Source organism: Caenorhabditis elegans, chromosome V, assembly GCF_000002985.6.
Source record: "Caenorhabditis elegans chromosome V".
Taxonomy (NCBI): Eukaryota; Metazoa; Nematoda; class Chromadorea; order Rhabditida; family Rhabditidae; genus Caenorhabditis; species Caenorhabditis elegans.
The window spans coordinates 1,390,833-1,412,273 of NC_003283.11; the positions used below are offsets into that span (position 1 = coordinate 1,390,833).

General features: G+C 34.9%; 2 protein-coding genes across 5 annotated transcripts; both read right to left on the reverse strand.

Moving 5' to 3' along the window:
• Positions 1-321: 321 nt before the first annotated feature.
• Y75B7AR.1 (DUF148 domain-containing protein) lies at positions 322-2,168 on the reverse strand. Its single transcript, NM_071007.7, has 3 exons — positions 1,111-2,168; positions 731-1,050; positions 322-446 (listed from the first exon to the last, which is right to left on the reverse strand). Exons 1-3 carry the CDS (start codon positions 1,207-1,209, stop codon positions 425-427), a joined length of 441 nt encoding a protein of 146 aa, NP_503408.1. The 5' UTR covers positions 1,210-2,168; the 3' UTR covers positions 322-424.
• Positions 2,169-2,279: 111 nt separating this feature from the next.
• snt-5 (C2 domain-containing protein) lies at positions 2,280-20,727 on the reverse strand (the record flags this gene model as incomplete). 4 transcript variants are annotated; one of them, NM_071008.5, is made up of 10 exons in its annotated part: positions 2,280-2,617; positions 3,783-3,897; positions 3,948-4,119; positions 4,167-4,416; positions 4,886-5,093; positions 5,151-5,269; positions 6,298-6,403; positions 11,810-11,933; positions 16,030-16,098; positions 20,598-20,727. In NM_071008.5, 10 exons carry the CDS (start codon positions 20,725-20,727, stop codon positions 2,534-2,536), a joined length of 1,377 nt encoding a protein of 458 aa, NP_503409.1. The 4 variants fall into 4 exon arrangements, with proteins under 4 accessions (NP_503409.1, NP_001300174.1, NP_001300176.1 ...); NM_001313247.3 differs by lacking the exon at positions 20,598-20,727 and adding an exon at positions 16,348-16,381 and having other exon boundaries at positions 2,534-2,617; NM_001313245.4 differs by lacking the exons at positions 16,030-16,098; positions 20,598-20,727 and having other exon boundaries at positions 2,282-2,617; positions 11,810-11,931.
• Positions 20,728-21,441: the final 714 nt, after the last annotated feature.

The window sequence follows — 21,441 nt, forward strand, 5'->3', positions numbered from 1 at the left end:
GAATGCTTTTTTTCTGAGCTGCAAAATGCTTAACATTGATATCGGCAATTGCCGAAGTTGCCGAACTCTAAAAATTTCGGCAACCGGCAACTTTTGGTTGCCGAAACTTTGGCAAATTTTCGGCAACGAGCAACGCACAGCCCTGGTACATGGTCGCCCTTCCTATTTCACAGCAGATCACAATTTTGAATATGAAAATTACATGGCCCGTTTACTCAAATTTTCTTTCGATGCCGGCATATTTTTCATTGAGGTCGCCACAAATGTTGCTCAAAGTTGGAGAGACCTATTGCATCCTATTACCATGGTGGAATGCGATTCATGAGATTTAATTAGTAAATATTTTATTTTTAATGAAATTCAAATAAATTAATTCAGTTTTCTTTCATATATGTACAGAAAATATCACAATTGAGCGGCTACATTATTGACGGCGTTGTGGGAATCTGTAAATTCAAAAAATATTGGCAACTGTATAGAAACAACACGGATTTCTGGCTTCCCTCATTAATTGAAATGGAAGAGTTTGCCGAACTAGGCCATTTTGGCTCGGCCATATCTTGGGTAGATTTACGGCGCGTTGCGGCTCGGTTCTAATTTTAAAACTAAATATATTTGTTCGTGTGGAGTACACGACTTTCCCACGCGTTGTCCGGCAGGCGATTGTCAATGGAGCGCGAAAAATTCAATGAGGAAGGCAAGAACCCCCGTGAAACAATTAAATTCTCACCCTGGTGGTGGTGGTGGGAGAAGTCTCTTGAATTCGGGAGCCAAATTCTCAAGAACTCCGTGAATAGCAGCCTGTCTCTCCTGGAAGTCCAAGTTCTTGTCACGATGAATCGTCTTCAACTGAGCCTGAACTTCAGCTGGCAGCTGAGCAAATCCTGGTGGTGGAGGAATACGGTCGTGGACCTCCTCTGGGAGGTTCACCATAATCGTGTCAATTGCCTTGTGCTTCTCAAGTTCGGAGAGCGATGAGTCGGCGTGAATGGCCTCGAGGCGAGCAAGAGTCTCTGGAGGGAGAACTGCGGCAATTGGTGGTGGAACGGCCTGCAATGAAAAAATGTAAACAACTATTTGAAAAAAAAAACACAAGTTCCAAAAACTCACACTCATACCCGGTGGTGGACCACCTGGGAATTGTGGTCGAGCCAACACGGCTCCGACGAGGGCCAAGGCCAGAATCGAAAGTTTGGTTGAAGAGATCATGATGTTCTCTGCGTTCTTTCGGTTCCTCTTTCATACCTTTTATAGGTAGCATCAATGTTTACCCCCGGCTCGACCCCATATGTGTCCGCACAAGCGCCGCCCAAATACTTGTTCGATTAGCAAAAGTGCAAAACACCGAGATTTTTCTTCCGGGTAAACTTTGGAAATGTCTGGCTGTTATATAATATGGACCGCAATTAACGGTTATAAAATATTCGTAATTCTGTAGAACTAATGACCGAAAAATTCCACGTCAGTAGAGTGGTCGGGGTGGTTTTTCTTTAAGCCGCAAATAGCTGCCTTATGTCTTAATAAGTGTCTACAAAAGCAAAACTTCTTGTGCACGGGTGTCAGCTTGTCCCATCCCAGGCTGGCATCTGGAAATTGTTGCGCCACGTGGTTTTGATGCTCTGTGACGTCAAATTTTCAAAAATTTCGAATCCACGTATTTCCACGGCTCCATAGGCCAACAAAACAAGAGATCACGCTGATTACTTTTGCTCGTGCAACTGGTCCGTCTGGCCTAGTTTTACTTTCTCGCATTACTGTATACTATCATTTCTTGCACATGGTGTCAGAGTGTCCCATATTGGTTTGATCTACTAGAATCGCGGGAATTTAGACGCGTCTAGAAGCAGATTTTACACGGTTAAGTGTATGTTGACGTCACAGTTTTCTGGGCGAAAAATTCCCGCATTTTTTGTAGGTTAAACCATCTGTCTATGATCTACATCACATCAATGAGAAAAAAACCAAACGTTTTTTGAGTAGCCAAACAAACATTTCTTCTTCACCTATACCTCTCTCTCTCTATCCTCATATTTGCTCTTTTTCTCTAGCACACCTCTATCTCTCACTGACCACTCCATCACTCCGATTGCACTTCAACTCATTTTCTGTCCTTTTTTGTTCGAATCGAATTTGAGAAGCACGATTCCAATTGAGCCAAAAGAGCTCTATATTATTAATTCAGGTGTGTGTGTGTGTGTCGGAGCATCATCATCCAAAAATAGGCCATTATTTAGATATTTTGGGGCGTCAATAGGTCGCTTGAAAATGCAAAAAAAAATAGAGGATCGAGAAAATTTTCATTATAAATACATATAAAGCTGATAAGATCTGCAAGAGGTGGAACAATTGAGAAATAGGGAAATATTTTGAAGGATTTCCAAATAAGGGTTTCAACTTGAAACAAGCTACAATTTTTGAAATTAAAACGAATTTGCTCGTGGTTAATTTGAAATTTCAACTAATCACGATCTAGAGAGATATGACAACCGGTTTTGAATCACAGAGAATCATTTGTGAGGAATAAGAGAAATTTTTATTTTTTGGCTTTCGGCATGTTTTTGAAAGCCTCAGGAACCTCGGAGAGTAGGCTGTGCCATTGACCAACTGGTTTGTTTTTCTGAAAAAATTGTTTTAAAGGAGGTATTGCTGTATCAGACTCGAAATTGTCTGAAAACACCGAATTTCACAATGAAACTTGTTGAAAACTTCTCAAAAAAAAAGTTATGGCGGCTCGAAAAATGACCTAAAATTAGTTAAAATTTGAAGTTTGACCGACTTGTCAAGCGGCTGGTAACTAACTTTTTTTTTGAAATTTTAAAAATCTGATTTTAAGTATACAACATTTTGAAATGTAAGAATTTGCCGAACTAGGCCATTTTGGCTCGGCCATATCTGGGGTAGGTTTACGGCGCGTTGCGTGTTGCGTCGCGGCTCGATTTTAGTTGTAAAACTAAATGTATTTGTCCGTGTGGAGTACACGACTTTCCCACGCATTGTCAGGCGGGCGATTGTCAATGGAGCGCGAAAAATGCAAAGAGGAAGGCCAGAACCCCGTGATTTTGCGTATGCAAGTTAATTATCTTGCGTATTCACACGTGTCAGGCTGTCCCACTTGGTGTCAGAGTGCCTCATTTCGGCTTGATCTACGTTGATCTACAAAAAAATGCGGGAGTTGAGACGCAGAGTTCTCCACTGATTTTGTATGGTTACGAACATGCTGACGTCACATTTTTTGGTAACAAAATTCCTCATTTTTTGTAGATCAAACCGTAATGGGACATCCTGGCTTCACGTGCTGTCCCATGACGGTTTGATCTACAAAAAAATTCGGGAATATTTTTCCCAAAAAATGTGACATCAGCACGCTCTTATCCATACGAAATCAGTTGAGAAGTGTGCGTCTCTTCTCCCGCAATTTTTGAAGATTGTAGATCAAATCGAAACGGGGGATACTCTGACACCACGTGTTCTCAACTCTATTTAGGTACGTTTAAGGTCGACGGTGAACCGGATTTCGTAAAATTCGGTAACTTCTGGTGATCCACCAACCTTAAATGTACCTGAATTTAGTTGAAAATGCATGATAATTAACAAAAAAGTTAATTTCCAGCCGCTGCGACATTGACAAGTCGGCCAAATTTCTAATTTTAACTAATTTTGAGTCATTTTTTGAGCCACCATAACTTTTTTTGAGAAGTTTTCGATTTTATTCATCATAAAATTCGGTTTTTTCAAACAATTTTGAGTCTAATAAATCAATAAAAATAAAAATAAAAACTCACCAGCTGCCCCTCTTCGGGCACCGCATTAAGACAGTTGTCCCATTGAGTTTTACCATCAGCAGTCGGACTATCTTTGCCCAAAATACAGCAACCAAGAAGATCATCTTTTCCTATTCTGAAAAATCGTCGTAATTTATTATATTTTTCTGAAATTTGCACACTAACCTATCCCAGTCCATAACCTGAATTAAAATATTGGTTTCCGCAATTTGAGATGAAGGGATATCAAACACAAGGGTCTCGTGGAACACTGGATTCAAATTCGCTCGTTTTGTTGAAGATTTTTTCGATTTGAACCGTTTCCCGTTAAAAGTTTGCTCGATTTTCACATATGGATCTGCAAAATTTCATGTCTCACGTCACGCGCCAAAGATTCATTATTACCTGAAGCACCCGTTATATCCATTGGCCTTAAATTATAAGCTTTTGACACGTTGATATACAGCTTCTCCTCTTGATTCGAGTAGGTCAAAAAAAGTAACAAATCACCGTAATCGTTCTTGTTTTGACTTGCAACAATATGCATTGTATATTCTGTCCACGTGTAAAGATCGGACTTTTCGAAAAGATCTCGCATTATGATGTTTCCAATGAGTCCGTGGCGGGTGAACCGATCGAAATCGTAGACCGTGAACTGAAATCCGAAAAATTGTTTCTGAACATAATTTTGGTTTTTGCATAATTTAATTTTTCTTGAAATTTCGTTGACGTAGGTTTTTTAATCAGTAGGTCAGGAGTTCAACTTTCCAACCCAACACAATATTTTGTCACTATTTTTTTGTATCTGTTACTTTTTTGGGCATTTTTTCGGCGATGTATCATATTGGATTTTCCTGAATTTCTGTTTTTCTCTTTCTCCCCCGTCAAGCCTAAGCCTCAGCCTAAGCCTAAGCTTCAGCTTAGGCCAAGCCCACGTCTGAGCCTAAGCCTAAGCGTAAGCGTAAGCATAAGCGTAAACGTAAACGTAAGCGTAAACGTAAGCCTAAGCCTAAGCCTAAGCCTAACCCTAACCCTAAGCCTAAGCCTAAGCCTAACCCTAAGCCTAAGACTAAGCCTAAGCCTAAACCTACGTTAGGCATGTCGCCTCGAGGAAATCCACTTACTTGAAGCATCCTATTTGCCAAATTATTAAAAGAAACATCAAAGGAGAACATTTCATTAAATTCCGGATCATTCGTCTTTTTACATATTCTCGTTTTACAATGCCCTCGTCGCTCCGGTAACAAGTACATTTTCACGTATGGATCCACCGTGACACCCTTGTCTTCTACTGGAAGATTGTTGGCGCGAATTACATGTAACATTAGTACCCTGCAAACGTTGAATAGTTTTCATAAATAAAATTTTTAAAAAGTCAATTAAACAAACCTATGAATAAAATCATATCTAAGCGCAAAAGTGAGCGTTCCCCGAATGCAACCTCCATCGGTTTTATCGTAGAACCCCAGCTCATAATGCATCACAGATCGTTCGTCGATATCCTCCATCTGAAACATTGAAAATGAAGTCCGCATATAGAAGAAAAAATTGGAAGGAAATGGAGCCGACCATGTTTGCACTCAAATGGTTACGTGCCTAAACCCGCTAATTCGGTTTCGGGTAGATCCGATTACACTCGGGTAATTGCTCATTCTATTCATTGTATATTTGGCTATTTTCAGATATATTGATCTTTTACACTTACTTCAAATATTCGTAATTAAAAAGAGGAGATGAAATCGTTCAGGAAATTTTTTCTAGAACATAGTGTTTTTAAAGGTATTTTAAAGATGTATTCAATTTTTTCAATTACTTCATCAAACTCAAAATTGTCTGAAAATACCGAATTTCATAGTGAAACTTCTTGAAAACTTCTCAAAAAAAGTTATGATGGCTCAAAAAATGATTTAAAATTTGTCGGAATTTGAAATTTGACCAACTTGCCAATGTCATTGACAACATATTCTAGCATTGACAAGTTAATCAAATTTCAAATTTTAGCTAATTTCAGATCATTTTTTTAGCCGTCTTAACTTTTTTTTTTGAGAAGTATTCAAGAAGTTCCATTATGAAATTCGGGGTTTTCCGAAAATTTTGAGTCTAATAAAGAAATAAAAAAGTTTCGGCTACACCACGTTTAAGTGGTATTCCTATTTAAAATTACCTGAAATTCTTAATGAAAAAATATTTTTAAAATATTTTCGTTTAGGCTAATAATTTTGAAAACTGATTAAAATCATGGTCAGTGGTTTTTTAGTTGTGGGTTCAAAAATGAATTTCCGACTAAAAATTTCAAAAAAGTCTACAAAATATTTTAGTTGTTGAGTTCGAGTATATTTGGCAATTTTTCAGAATTTACTATCCTAAAATTGATAAAAATTTTTTGATCAGCTTTATAGACTTTCTGATACGAATTCGAAATTAATTAACGAGATATAAAACCAACCAATAAGAGGCTTAAATATATATTTTTTTTAAATATATAATAATAAATTTTTTTTCTTTTCATCTTAACTATGTTCATCCAAAAACTTACCTCATCTATAACCTCGGGGTTTCCATCGACATTAAACAAAAACATTGAATTTCGCATAGAAGATGCGGACCGTGGATCATCACCCAAAAGTTCACAGCTGTCAGATCTGAAACAATTGAGCATGTTATTGTGTTGAATGGGAGGGAGAAGCTGGCGAGCCGAGGTGTACGTACACCCCCACTCGTCTTCTCCAATTTCTATTCGCTAATTAGATTACTAATCTTTCGCGCCTTGTTCGTGTTTAGGCTGGAAACTACTGCTTAAAATTTATCTAATCAACAAATGAACGAAAATGTTTTCAATAGTTTCAGCAGTGATAAAAAATTTTATACACAAAATTGAGTTCTCGAAAGAAAAAAAAACGGCAAATGTTTTCATAAACCTCAATCGAGAATATAATTCGTTTTTCCCGAAATTTATAGTTCTCTAGACGTCAGCAATTCTCAGATCTCCATTTTATAGCGAGAAAACAGAGATTTCGAAAACTTTTTGAAAACTTGGCGTGGTTGCCTGGAAAATCAGGGTTTTTAATCTTTTTTTAACGCAGTTCATGGAAAAATTATAGCGCATGATCATGAGGTTTGGGGAGTTAATTTCTGAACTTTAAGCCAATATAGGTTTCAAAAATAATGTTTCTTAAAACGTGTTTATAAATATATAATAGTCACTGAAAACATTAAAAATTGAATAAAATGTGTAATTTATTGTTGAAAACCGTAGCCTTAATCCTATAGATTAAGAACAGAGCAAATCTGAATAACCTTTAAATAAATGTTTGCATATAAAACGTTTTCTTTTAGGAAATATGGTTGCTGATTTTTCTGATTTTTTTCTGATTTTTTTGAAATTTAAAAAGTTGTTAATTAACAATAGTTTTATCATAAGTTTTTTTTTTATTTCTAGTGTTTAAAAAATTACGAGTTGAAAACCACAATTTCTTCAGTTAATAAATCATAAAATGAAACAGCATTTCTTAAAAATTACACGGGGTTCTGGCCTTTCTCATTGACCTTTTCGCGCTCCATTGACAATCGCCTGCCGGACAACGCGTGGGAAAGTCGTGTACTCCACACGGACAAATACATTTAGTTTTACAACTAAAAGCGAGCCGCGACGCGACACGCAACGCGCCGTAAATCTACCCCAGATATGACCGAGCCAATATGTCCTAGTTCGGCAAACTCTTCCGTTTCAATTTATGAGGGAAGCCAGAAATTCGTGAAAATGAAATTACTTTTGAAAATTCCGTTAAATACTTTGAGAAAAATATAGTCAAAACGCAAGTATTACTCCTGATTTCAAATTTACATAGTTCATAGTAAAACTAATACTTTCCAATGCCACCTAAAAACTTACACAGGCAAAGAGTTAGTGACGTGGAGCATCATTATTTGAAGTTTGAACTGATAGAATGATATCACACGAGCAACTAAAACAATGGAGAGGATTATAGAAAGAAACAAGAAAAAATTATTATGTTTAGCCACAACAATGGGATGATGCGGAAGAAAAAAAAAATTCAATGTGAAAACAGAAGTATAAGTAAGAAAAGGGGAATATGGGAGGTGGTGCTTTATGAATGACTGATTTTGCTATATTTGCACAGAAAAGTTATATTAGAAGAAAGCGAAGATTAGTAATGGCTGGGTGGCTAAGGAATTTGTTAATGGGGAACTTGGTTAATTTTTTATTTTAAAAGAAATGCCAAGGAGAACAAAAAAAATCAGCTGAAAATAATATGTAACTTTGAACTTGAACTATAAAAAGTAACAGTCCCAAAAATGTAATCGATAAAAAAAAATTAATACCACTTTAAAACTAGACAAGGCTGCTCAAAATGAAGGATCAATGAGCACACCTTCCTAGCGCATCGAAATAAAATGTGAAACTTGATCTTTTACAACGTGATAAAAGATAGAGAGGCAGATATTTCGAATGAATACACGAAGGAAAGTTTTAACTATTTTCTGAGCATTCAGGCTTAGGCTTAGGCTTAGACTCAGGTTTAAGCTTAGGCTAAGGCTTAGGCTTAGTCTTAGGCTTAAGCTTAGCCTTAGGCCGAGGCTAGGTTTATGCTTAGGATTAGGCGAAAGCTCAGACTGAGGCTTAGGTTTAGGCTTATGCTCAAGCTGGGCAGGGAACAAAAGAGAAAAAAGAAATTCCAGAAAATTCAAGAATTCTGAAAAATAGAAAAAATCATAAAAGTTGCGAAAAGAATAATAAAAATTTTAATTTATTGGAATGGTTGGACACATTAATTGAGCTGAAAGAAAAAAAAATCCCAGAAAAAAATTTTCGTCGATAGTTATTTAATATTTTGCAAAAAAATAGCTAAACTTAAACAATATTTTTCCCTAATTTCATTACATACATTGCTTAAAATTTTGAAATAAATCAGTCAACCTAGATTCATCACGTGACAAAAAATGAGAGGAGAAGCACAGAGAGGTGATTACCCTCCGGATAATGTGTGTTTGGATGTCGTTTCCCTCGGATTTGTTTGAAAGTGTTTCAAGAGACTCGAGGCTTTTAATTCAAAATAAAAAACTTGAAAATTGGGAAATGAAATAGCAAAATCAATAAGGCAAGTTTGTGAGGTGAATTTTTCCAATTTTTATGATAGAAAAATGATAGACCGATTAGCTTTTGTTATTAATCCATAATGTGTTGTATTGAAAAGTTCAAAAAATAATCCATTTACAAAGATTAAAGGGAGCTCAGCAAAAAACATTAAAACCTTGTTGAAAATCCCAAAGCATCTACCTGCAAAATCAGTTTTGTTGCACCATCTTATTAAATAAACACTATAAAAAAGGAACTGACACAGTCCTAGTATTCAGAATAGAGAAGGAAAGTCCAAAGAATAGCGAAAAAACCATGAAATTTTGATACAATAATGAATTGATTCTTTTTTGAATTGGGTCATTTAAGCCACTTTCTAAATTTTCTAGAAATTTCGCATACTTTGCATTTAATTTTTCATTCACATTTTATAAACCAAGATGAGTAAACTAAAAATTCAAGTTTCCAATTTTGCCGAAAAGTTTTCAGCAAAAAAAAATTATTCAGTTTTTTTAAAAGCTCTACATTTTAAAATATGAGAAAAATTAAACTATAGTGTTGCAAGAAGAGAAAAGCAGAAAAAAAATGTTCGAAGATTGAGTTAGTCTCTCAAAAATTTATGAAAAATTTAGTGTTTTTCCAAATGCACTTGATGAGATTTTTCCGCGCTTTTTTATATTTTTGCTAGATTTATGACATAAAGCTTGGAATTCAGGAAATGAGCAAAAAAGATCAAGGTCTCAAAGCGCTCTTTTTCACGAAATTTGATATAATACACCTAGCTATCTTGCATTTTCACATTTTTTTGCAAAATCAATCAGAAGTGAGAAAAAATTTGGAAAATAGGGGAAAAGTCTTAATAGTAGTAAAGAAAGAAGTTCGGATGAATAAAAAATTAGGATTTTCACTTATAATTCAATGAGGAAGGGTTCTGGCCTTCCTCATTGAATTTTTTTGCGCTCCATTGACAATCGCCCGCCGGACAACGCGTGGGAAAGTCGTGTACTCCACACGAACAAATGCAGTTAGTTTTACAACTAAAACCGAGCCGCGACGCGACACGCAACGCGCCGTAAATCTACCCCAGACATGGCCGAGCCAAAATGGCCTAGTTCGCAAACTCTTCCATTTCAATTTATGAGGGAAGCCAGAAATCCGTGAGCACAGTAAAATATTTCCAAAAAATTTACTTTTGATCAAAACTATTTACATTAAAACGATATCAAGATAAATGGAAAAAAAAGTCTCTGGAGAGTGATTTTATTGGAGAAAACAGAAATTTGGTTTTTACTGGTTTTACTGGAAGCAAATAACAAGGATGTAATAGTAATGGCAGTAGTTACGACCACTAGATGTAACTGATATGAGAGGATTGATTTAAAACTTTGAGAAGAGAAAAGAAAAACATGACAAAGGATACGTGGAAAAAGTTTGTGAAACTGGAATTATTGAATTCCTAAAAATAAGCATGAGAACTTGGTATTTATAGGCCAACTTATTTATATCTAAGTACAAATTACTTTGATCAAGAAGAAAAATAAGGAGAATTTTGAGATAAATACATATGTATATACTTTAGACATTTCAAAAATATAATACTTCAAATCAGAAACGTATAATTTTATTTTATAACAGGCCTCCGGAGTCCGGACAACTACTAGACCGCTGAGTTAAAACAATGCGGGACAGAGAACACATCGAGCACATGAACTACAGTAGTTAGGATCTTGTTTATATATTCTAGCGGAACAACCGATCTTGTGGATTACATGCATGATAATCCCTTCCAAAACCGACGGTTATGAATATTAGAAAACATTTTCCAGAACTGCAGTAATTTTTATTTTGAGAACAGAACACAGATCGAGACAACCTACGAATTCCCCATTAAAAATGTTTTATGTTGTAGTAGAAAAATTTATTAAAGTTGGAGTAGCGAAATCTGGGACATATTTTTAAATGACTCCACATTTTCCCCTGATTCCGAATATCTTTGTGAAAAAATTCAAAAAAATTTCCCTTTTTCAAATTTGAGCCTGAAATCGCGATTTTCATTTGCGTCCCCATGAGATTTTTCAAATGCGCTCCGAAATAAATTGTCCTTGGAGCGCTTTTGCCTCATTTAATTTTCTCCATATATTTTCATTTTATTCGTTTTTTTTTGAGAAATATATTATTTCGTGTCAGTTAAAAAAAGAGTTTTGTGTAAAAAAAACTGACTACAATTTTGGAAAATTTCGAAGTTTCCCATATCAATGTTTTAAAATTGGAAATAGTTTTAGTAGTTTTTTTCTCAAAAATATATTCTTTCGTGTCAGTGCAAACGCGCTACAACGATAATTTATTTCAGCGCGCATTTGTAACATCATGGGGGCGCGATTTCAAATTTCTGAATTTTTTCACTTACAAGGAAAGGAAGTCAATCTAGTATCGGACTTCAAATCGAGACGTGTGTCATTTGAAAGCTTATGTTTAAACTAGATCACCACAAAAATTTCTTTCAGATGGCGCTTTCAGGGGTTCAGAGTTGAGTTCCGCCGCTGAAATTTTTGTGGTGATCTAGTCTAAACATAAGCTTTCAAATGACACACGTCTCGATTTGAAGTCCGATACTAGATTGACTTCCTTTCCTTGTTAGGTATTCGGAATCAGGGGCAAATTTGTGGTCATTTTTAAACATTTCCCAGATTTCGGTACTCCATCTCAAAACATATTCAACATTGTTCACGAATCTTTAATCAGAGTTCTCAAAAACTCAAGAAGATATAACTTTAGCAAAAAATCTCAAAATCTAACATATTTTGTTGTTGTAGCAGCGGGAAATTAGTTTTTATTTATTTATCACTCTTTGTTGCATATTTTAGTTTGTTATTATTGAACAGGTAAATTTTAGATACCATTTACCCGGCCCCAAAATGCCGACTTCATTTAACCATAATTTCAGACTTACGTTGAGGCGATGGCTGGAGACGTGCACGGCGAGCTCCTGGTAGATGTTTCGAAATTTCGATCCATCCAAGGCGGCGAGCATCCGTTTCTGCTGAGCACCCTCGCCCGGTACGATCCATTCATTTCTGGAAAAAAAGTGATTGATTACAAATTCGTAGATTTTCCTAAACAAGATAAACTGAATAATCGAAGAAACGACACGTGTCAGTTTTCAGTAGTTTAGTCAATCACAATGAGATGCGTACGTCCGTTTTTTTTTATTTTAAAAATTTTTTCAAAGAAAACATATGGAATTTTTTTTGTTGGAAAGAGTGTGATGGAAGAAAACAGAACACATAGACAAGTGCACAACAATGCACACATTTCATTTCAGAGAGACACTTTCTTTTTTCATATTTTTGATGTCACTTCACTTTATGACAAAATTTACGAGACAGCTAACAAACTTCCTTGAGGGTCCGGTTGGGACAAAAATTGAGAAAAGGGGCTTACTTTTTTCCCTATGGTCCCAAAATGACCGAATATCACTGTCAAAAAGTGGCAATTACTCAGTTTTTGCCACTCATAATTTTGGAAGTCGACCGAAATTTTTTTTTTCTACTTTTATTATATTGTAATTTTGTTTTAATTATTTGAATTTAAACATTGTAGGGGTCGGAACATGCGACATTGCTTTGGATTTTCCGAAAACTCACATTTTTCAAAATTTTAGCAATTTGCCAAAACTTTGACTGGAAATTATGAAAAATCTAAACATTTTCTGAGTGTTATATTATCGATTGTTATAGATTATTATAAATTTACCAGCCGCTGACCGCGCCTACGGCGCGGGCAACGACTGGCACCATTAAAAGTATTTGACACACATACACTTTCAGAATTTTCTCGATTTTTCTAGAAAGTTCTGGAACATTTCAGACTTTTCCCAATTTTTCTAGAAAGTTCTGGAACATTCCAGACTTTTCCCAATTTCTCTAGAATGTTCTGGAACATTCCAGAATTTTCTCGATTTTTCTAGAAAGTTCTGAACATTCCAGACTTTTCCCAATTTTTCTAGAGAGTTCTGGAACTTTCCAGACTTTTCCCAATTTTTCTAGAAAGTTCTGGAACATTCCAGAATTTTCTCGATTTTTCTAGAAAGTTCTGGAACATCCCAGACTTTTCCCAATTTTTCTAGAAAGTTCTGGAACATTCCAGACTTTTTTCCAGATTTTCCAAAATACAAAATTTTGGGTCTTACCACGATGGGTCTCACCACGATGGGTCTCACCACGATGGGTCTCACCACGACGGGTCTCACCACGATGGGTCTCACCACGATGGGTCTCACCACGATGGGTCTCACCACGATGGGTCTCACCACGATGGGTCTCACCACGATGGGTCTCACCACGATGGGTCTCACCTCGATGGGTCTCACCACGATGGGTTTCACCACGACGGGTCTCACCACGGTGGGTCTCGCTACGATGGGTCTCACCACGATGGGTCTCGCCACGATGGGTCTCACCACGATGGGTCTCACCACGATGGGTCTCGCCACGATGGGTCTCACCACGATGGGTCTCGCCACGAAGATCTCGCAGCAACATTTTTTTAAATTTTCCAGAAGGTTCTAGAACAATCCAGAATTTTTTCAGAATTTTCCAGAAGGTTCTGTAACATTCTAGAATTTTCGAGAAATTCCCAGAAGGTTCTGGAACATTTCAAAATTTTGCCGAAGTTTCCAATTTCCCTTCCCAAGACGGAAAGTCAATTTTTCCCAAACTACAGTAATCCTATAGTACTCCTACAGTACCTCTACAGTACTACTACAGTACCCCGACCATATCCCCCTACTAACCCCAAACCTATATCTCTTCAAAAGACTAAAACACAATTTTTCATAAACTACAGTAATCCTACCGTACTCCTACAGTACTCCTACAGTACTACTACAGTACCCCGACCATATCCCACTAATAACTCCAAACCTATATCTCTTCAAAAGACAAAAACTCAATTTTTCCTAAATTACAGTAATCCTATAGTACTCCTACAGTACCTCTACAGTACTACTACAGTACCCCGACCACATCTCACTAATAGCTCCAAACCTATATCCCTCCAACAGCCGAAAACGCCTTGCCTTTGTAAGCTATGACGTCACTTCTTAACAAACGGAAACTATTTTTTTATATATAGGTAATGATTTTGAAAAAAATTCCCACCTTAAAGGAACACTACAAACTCTAGATTTTGGTCTAGAAAAATCAATTTTCAGAAGGAAAGTTGCGATTTTGTTACCAAATAAATGACATGCTAATGTGAAAATGCTCTAACTGATAAGAATAAAGAAAAAGTGTATAGTTTTGCAAAAATGGAATGATTTTCATGGAAAAAAACCTGACTACAATTTTGGAAAATTTCGAAAATTCCCATATCAATGTTTCGGAAAAAAAATTGGAATTATTTTTAGTATTTTTTTCGAATTCAATCGATTTTTAAAAATTGATCAGGCTGCCCCATCACTCCACTACACACGAAAGGCGGGTAGATATTTTTTGAAAATTTGTGATTCCTTTCAAATAACTGTTTTTCAATTTTAGCGTCGATTTTTGTCAAATTGTTTTATCATTTTTCGAATAACTTTTTCATGTTAATCTATAAAATTGAAAATTTCACCGAAATTTCAAAAATTTAGCAAGTTAAGTGAAGAAATTTTTTTTGTAAAATTTTGTATAACTTTTCAAATAATTTTTTGTATTTATTGACATTATTTGTTTTTTTTAATGGCGTTTTGATTCTATTTCTTGACTTAACTTGCTACATTTTTAAAATTTCGGTGAATTTTTATAATTTTTATTAAAAAACAAAGATAAATCAATTTGACAAAAATCGACTTGAAATAAAATTATTCAAAATGCGCGTTACAAATTTTCAAAAAACATTTTCCCGCCATTTGTGGGCAGTGGAGCGATGGGACAGCCTGACACCACGTTTTTTTTTTCAAAATTTCCAAAATTGTGGACATTTTGTATGCTCGAAAAAGGAAGCAAATCTGGTATACTTTTAACATAAAATTGTCTGATACTAAAGGCTTTTTAAGGTACAAAACAATTATAGCGACCGACATTTGGTGGGTCAGAGTTTTTTTTTTTGATTTGAAAGTATCAAAAGTAAAAGGAGAATGGCTGAAAAAAATTAATTTGAGAATGCCAAAAAAATTGATGAGCTTAAAATTTGTCACAAGCACTAAAAAATCTAAATGTTAGTTCTTAGAAATTTTATGAATATTCAAAAAAATATATTTGTGAAAACTTTTCAATCAAATTTAAAGAGACCATCAAAGTTTTTGTAACTGAAAATTCCCTTTTTGTGACTTTCAAGTCAACTTTTAGCATGATCGCTTTTCACATGACCCTCTTAGGAACATTAAAAAGGATAAGAAAACGATGATGAATTGACGATGCCGCGAAACCGCGAAGAGGCGACTAATGAGCTAAGCGGCACAGCTTGAGCAGGCACAACGAGAGAAGGGGAAGGCGAAAAGAGTGTGAGCCCCCAGTGCCTTCAAGCACAAAATATATAAGAATGCCTCTCAAAACTTGACGCCCCTAATGATATGTTAGACGAGCCCGAAAGCGAAGAAATGTATGCGTGGAGGGAGGCGCGTGAGCAGCAAAAACTTTTTTTTGGACGAGATGGAGATAAACTTTCGTTTTTTTTTTTGATGTGGTGACTAAATTTGTTTTTATTGGAATGTTATGGCTGAGATGTGATTTATTGCAACGTCCGGGTTGCAGATCAATCGAAAATTTGAAAAATCCCGTGTCTAGCAGGGCTGTGCGTCTTTTTTTTTTGACGAACGCACGAAACTGTTTATCTTAAACATGATAATCCAACTTTTCCGACTAAAATTAATGTAAAATGTAGAAAAATATTAGTTCTATCCGAGAATAATATTTATTTTTGTTGCAAAGCTTCAAAAATTCTCAAATAGTGTCTGCCGTTTTTACGGCACATTTTTGGCAAAGGGCAAGTTTCAGGCACTATTTGAGGCCTTTGTTAAAACTTTTTAACAAAAATAATTACTATTTTCAGACAGAACAAACCTTTTTCTACATTTCTATGTTTATTTTGGTTTAAAAAGATGGATTATGATGGATGAAATAAGAAGTTTTGTGCGTTTACCAGAAATTACCGCATAGCCCAGGTATACAAGTATTTAAAAACACTTACTGCTGATGGACAGGGTGGATGCACTCTGCGGCACACTGACTTTGATCTCGGGCACCGACGTTGGTACTTCTGAAAGATAAGGATTATATGGTGATTACGTTTGCATTAAAACTATTTATAATCCTGTAGTTAAATATAGAAAAAAAAAATTTTCTGCAACAAGGATTTTCACACGAAATTATTTTGTCATCGAAGTGCGTAGGAACCTGATTTGCATCCATTTCATGACGTTTGGGATTATATTTGGGATATTTAATTCAAAAATATTTATATTTGAACAAAAAAAGTCAAATTACAGCATGGCGGGTTTATAAGCACCTGGTTTGCTAATTCTTCGCCAATATCGAGACATTTTCGAACAGCTTGTGTTTGAAACCTTTTGAATAATTCGAGACCACTGAAAGCAGATTTTCTAAATATTCATACACAACAAAATAGAAAATAATAGAGAGGCAATGAAAAAGGAAGGTCAAACGTTTTTTTTTATAACAGAAGCTCGGGTTTCAAAATTGAGATGAGGGATTACTTGAGTTACCAAATGATGTGCTACTCCAAAAGTCGAAAAATGAAAAAAATAATGATTTTCCAAGCGGGATTCCGAAAAACACATCGAAACTAAACCACTCTTTGCACCTCTGGGAAGGTTTCCAAAGGCTTATCCTTACTAAGCATTTCGGGATTATGAAAGAATTTTTAAAGGAAATCATAATGTCAGAATAAATCATACTTGTACGATTTTGATATAAAAATATTTATATATAGTGTTGACCTGGTTTCTGTTTGCTAAGGCAAATGACTTTTTCCGGCAAATCGGCAAATTGCCGGAATTGAAAATTTCCGGCAAATTGGCAAACGGGCAAATTGCGGGAATTTAAATTTCCGACAAATCGGAAAATTGCCGGAATTGAAAATTTTCGGCAAATCGGATAATTGCCGGAATTGAAATTTTCGACAAATTGGCAAATTTCCAGAATTTAAAATTTTCGGCAAATCGGCAAATCGATACATTGCCGGAATTTAATTTTCCGGCAAATCGACAATATTCTGAAATTGAAAACTTCCGGCAAATCGGCAATTTTTCTATGGAAATTTCAAAATTTCAAGTTTAATCCGCAAAATTACACGCATCCCGTAAATGTTCCAAATCGGCAAACTGGCAACTTGCAAATTTGCCGATTTGCCGAATTTGTCGAAAAAAATTAATTGTCGCCCACCCCTGGATTACATTACGCTCAAAAAAAGGATGAAAAAGTCAAGTCCAGCTCTGACTGCAGAAAATCACCGGCTACCACAAAATCGTTTGTTTAGATAATCTTCCCATCTCCTCTCAAAAGCATCACTATTTAATAAAAAAATTTAAACAATACAAAATTTAGTGCAACCATGTGCTGAGAAGAGGGGGATTTGGAAAATAATGGGATCAAGCTTGCAGGACTCCCAGTGAAAGCGTTTATCTGCCAAAATTTAAGCTGTTCTAAGAAAAAGTATTGGGAAAGTTCAAGGCCGCCCTCCAATTAGCTTCGATTCAACTTTCATCTCCCCTGGTTTTTCAACATTTCCTTCCACCCGATTTTCTTTCTGAAAAGGAGAAGCTGATTTTGAAATCTCCATCTTGCTAATTGCCTTTCTTGAAAATTGAAAAAAATTTCTTGAATATTCTATGAAAGTGGTGAAAGAAAAAAAAATAAGTAAAAAAAGGCAAACCAACACATGGATGTGCCGGAGGATTAGACAGGATAATTTTCAATAGAGGTGAGATAGAAAAGGCATTGAAAAAGATGTAGTGCTAGGATTTTTTAAGCGAGAAAGTCAGAAGGAAGTAGAAGGAAGTTGATACACCTGCGATTTTGTTGCGTTATATTCAATTTTTTGGTGTCTCAAAAATTAGATTTTGAACGTCATTTTTCTATGTCACTACAATTTTTTATTAGGTCTCCAAATAAGTTCCGGGTCAAAAATCATAACTTTGTTCGCTGTGTATCGATTTTTATGAAACTGTTGGAATTTATGTTATCAACCATGATCTTTCATTTAACAATGATCACAAAATTTTTTGACGACCCAAAGTGCTCTAACTCGGAGCCAATTTTTTCAGGCATTTTTCTGATCTCGCTTATTTTCAGCTTTGAATTGAAGTTTGTGTGCGGATTTTGCTTTGTTTAGAATACGTTATTAGAAAATGACAAAAGTTTGAAAAAAAATCGGTCCAAAAAATTTTTTTTGGTTGTTCGTCAAAAAATCTTCAAAAAAATTTTTGTCGAAAATTCTAGATTTTTTTTTACAAAAATGATGTACCCAAGTGTAAACTATTTTTACACATACAAAACATATCAGTTTAGTTTGCTAAACTAAAATGATAATAGAAAATATAATTTTTTCGGAAAATTTTTGAGTTTTTTGAATATTTCTTGAGATTCAAATTTCAAACTCAAATGTTTGGTATGTGTAAAAATAGGTTACACTTAGGCACATCATTTTTGTAGCAAAAATCTAGAATTTTCGACAAACATTTTTTAAAAGATTTTTTGACGACCAACCAAAATATAATTTTTTGGACGGATTTTTTTCTAAACTTTTGTCATTTTCTAATAATGTATTCTTAACAAAGCAAAATCCGCACACAAACCTCAATTCAAAGCTGAAAAGAAGCGAGATCAGAAAAATGACTGAAAAAATTGGCTCCGAGTTAGAGCACTTTGGGTCGTCAAAAAATTTTGTGATCATTGTTAAATGAAAGATCATGGTTGATAACATAAATTCCAACAATTTCATAAAAATCGATACACAGCGAACAAAGTTATGATTTTTGACCCGGAACTTATTTGGAGACCTAATAGAAATCTTTTAGATACCCTATGGAAAAATGAGCACATTTTATTCACACAAAAAAATTTAGATTTTTCAAAATTCACTGTGAAAGTTTGGCAAATTGCCAAAATTTTGAAAAATATGAGCTTTTGAGGAAATTCGAAGCAATGTCGCGTGTTCCTACCCCTAGAATGTTTCAATACAAATCTTAAAACAAAATTGCAAATGTAAATAATTTAGGAAACAATTTTTTTTGCTCGACTTCCACAATTATGAGTAGCAAACACTAAGTAATTGCCACTTTTAAAAGTTAGATTAAAAATTAATAAAAATTTTTAAAATTTGTTTGAAAAGTTTTATTTTGATAGTCGATCATTTTGGCACCATAGGAGTTGTTTTTAACACTTTTCCCGCTGGCGCTACTTCACCTTTAAGCTTATAAACATTCTCAAAAAATATGACTACCGCCGTCCCGCGAAATCACTATCCGAGTAATTTTTTTGTAGTCAAAAAGTAGTAATTTTACAAAAATAAGTATAAAGAGCACAAAAAGTGCGACGAGCCAAATGTTTCGATATTAAAAAAAGAGCATATCATTTCCAAATATCCCCCGCAGTTTTGGACAGAAGCCTTTGGATCCAGACTGACTTTCATTGTATGGCGAGACATTAAAGTGTATTTTTTTTTCAAGGTTATTTTCTAGTCTGTTTAATTCAGTTCCATTTAAAAAATTATAATAGAAAATTATTAAACAAAATAAAACAGTGAAATAAAATACAATTTATTGGAACTAATTTTAAGGACCCTATAAACTTGTTAAAAAGGACAATTTTTATTGAACTTGATTGAAAAAAAAAGATTTTCAGCAAAAAATCACCCTCAAACTTTCAAAATCAATATGGAACACTAAAACATTGAACAAAAATTTTTGCGGCAAAAAAACCGTTTTTGAAAAATCATCAAGCCTTTAAATCGAACATATTAAAAATCAACTGAAACAAATAGAAATGATGATCCTATAAGGTGTACAACATTCAACCCACATTATTAAAATTCAAGTTAAATTCAAATTCAAGTGTTATTTAATAAATTTCTCCCCTAATTTTGATTTTTAATTGAAAAAAATGTTTTTTTTTTCGATTTTTAACAGAGGAACTACCGGAACAGCCTGATTAGCTAACTATAGGATAGGATTAGGATTAAAGGAATCATTTTCTGTTTATTTTTTGCGTGTTTTTTGTTGCAACATTATCACGAGATGTGATTTGTGTCACGTCTTCAAAAGTATTCAATTCAACTATAAAACGTCACGTCATTCAGTCAACAATCCTAATGAAATTGATTCAGCTATTCTTAGATTGCTGGAGTAAGCCACGCTAGTTTAAAAATTACAGACTTTTTTGAAAACACACACTCATTCTATTTTTTGTAAATTCATGGAATCTGATAAAATTCAGTTCTCACCTAAACACAAAGCTTCTGACACCACTAAGCTCGAAATTATACCCTCGAAAATTTTGAATATAGGTTGAATTTTTGTTTACTACTGTTTGAATAACTGACACACCACGATTAAAAATGTTTTAATATCTACCTCAAAAATAAGAAATAGAATTAATTCGTCAGGTAAGTATAATATTAGGCATATAGGTATATAATTTTCCGGGCAGTAGACGAAAACGGGTTCAATAGTTATTATAATACTAACAAGGATCCCGAATTCATTGTAAATAAAACTTAAAATCTCAGCATTTACCCACCTGAATATTTGACTTTCCTTTTGATCTGTCGAACACATATCCTCGCTCCAAAATACAGAGCACAAGAGCTCAAAATCACCGCACATAGCGAAAGAATCGCCACCAGAACCCACCACCACCATTCGTCCATTCGGGTGATTCGAAGAAGACGAAAGTTCTCCTTGATAAGGTAGTTCAACAATTTTGCCTGAAAAAACTTGTTTTGAAATGTTTTCGAAATAAAAATGTTTGAAAAAAGTTAGAAAAAGTTAGAAGCTGACGGAAATAATATGGAAGCTATCTCAGGGTAGTAAAGTTTAAATAGTCAAAATTTGTTTTTTTGCTGAATTATAGTTCCCGAAACAAAACTACGTAATTTTCTGCAAAATCTGCAAACTCCCAAGACACCATCTACCAAAAAAACTTGAAGAAACGGGGCTCACGGAGCCCGAAGAGAACAAAAAAAAACGATTGTCTTGTTCGTGCTTCTCAAAAACGATTTGATTTAGTTTAGAATAACTGACAGGCCGCCGAAGTGAGCCGAAGTGGAGTTTCCGACACAAATCTCAAAAAACTAAGAAAAAAAAAGAGAAAAAATGAAGTGAGTGGTGGTGGTGGTGGTGGCAAGTGGTGATAAATCATTGAGGAATGAATGGAAAAAAAGGAAAAAAGGGAAGAGTTTCAAGAGCTCGAATGGAGCACTTTTGCACATAAATCTACCGTATGACCCTTCCCCACTTTTCTTTTTGCAGATTACGTACGCCCCCATCTAGAAAACTTATTTTTCCAAGATTTCTATTTTTCGCTGTTTTTCCTTTTTTTTAATGTGCAAAACTTGAATAGAAAACTTGATTTGATCCTATGA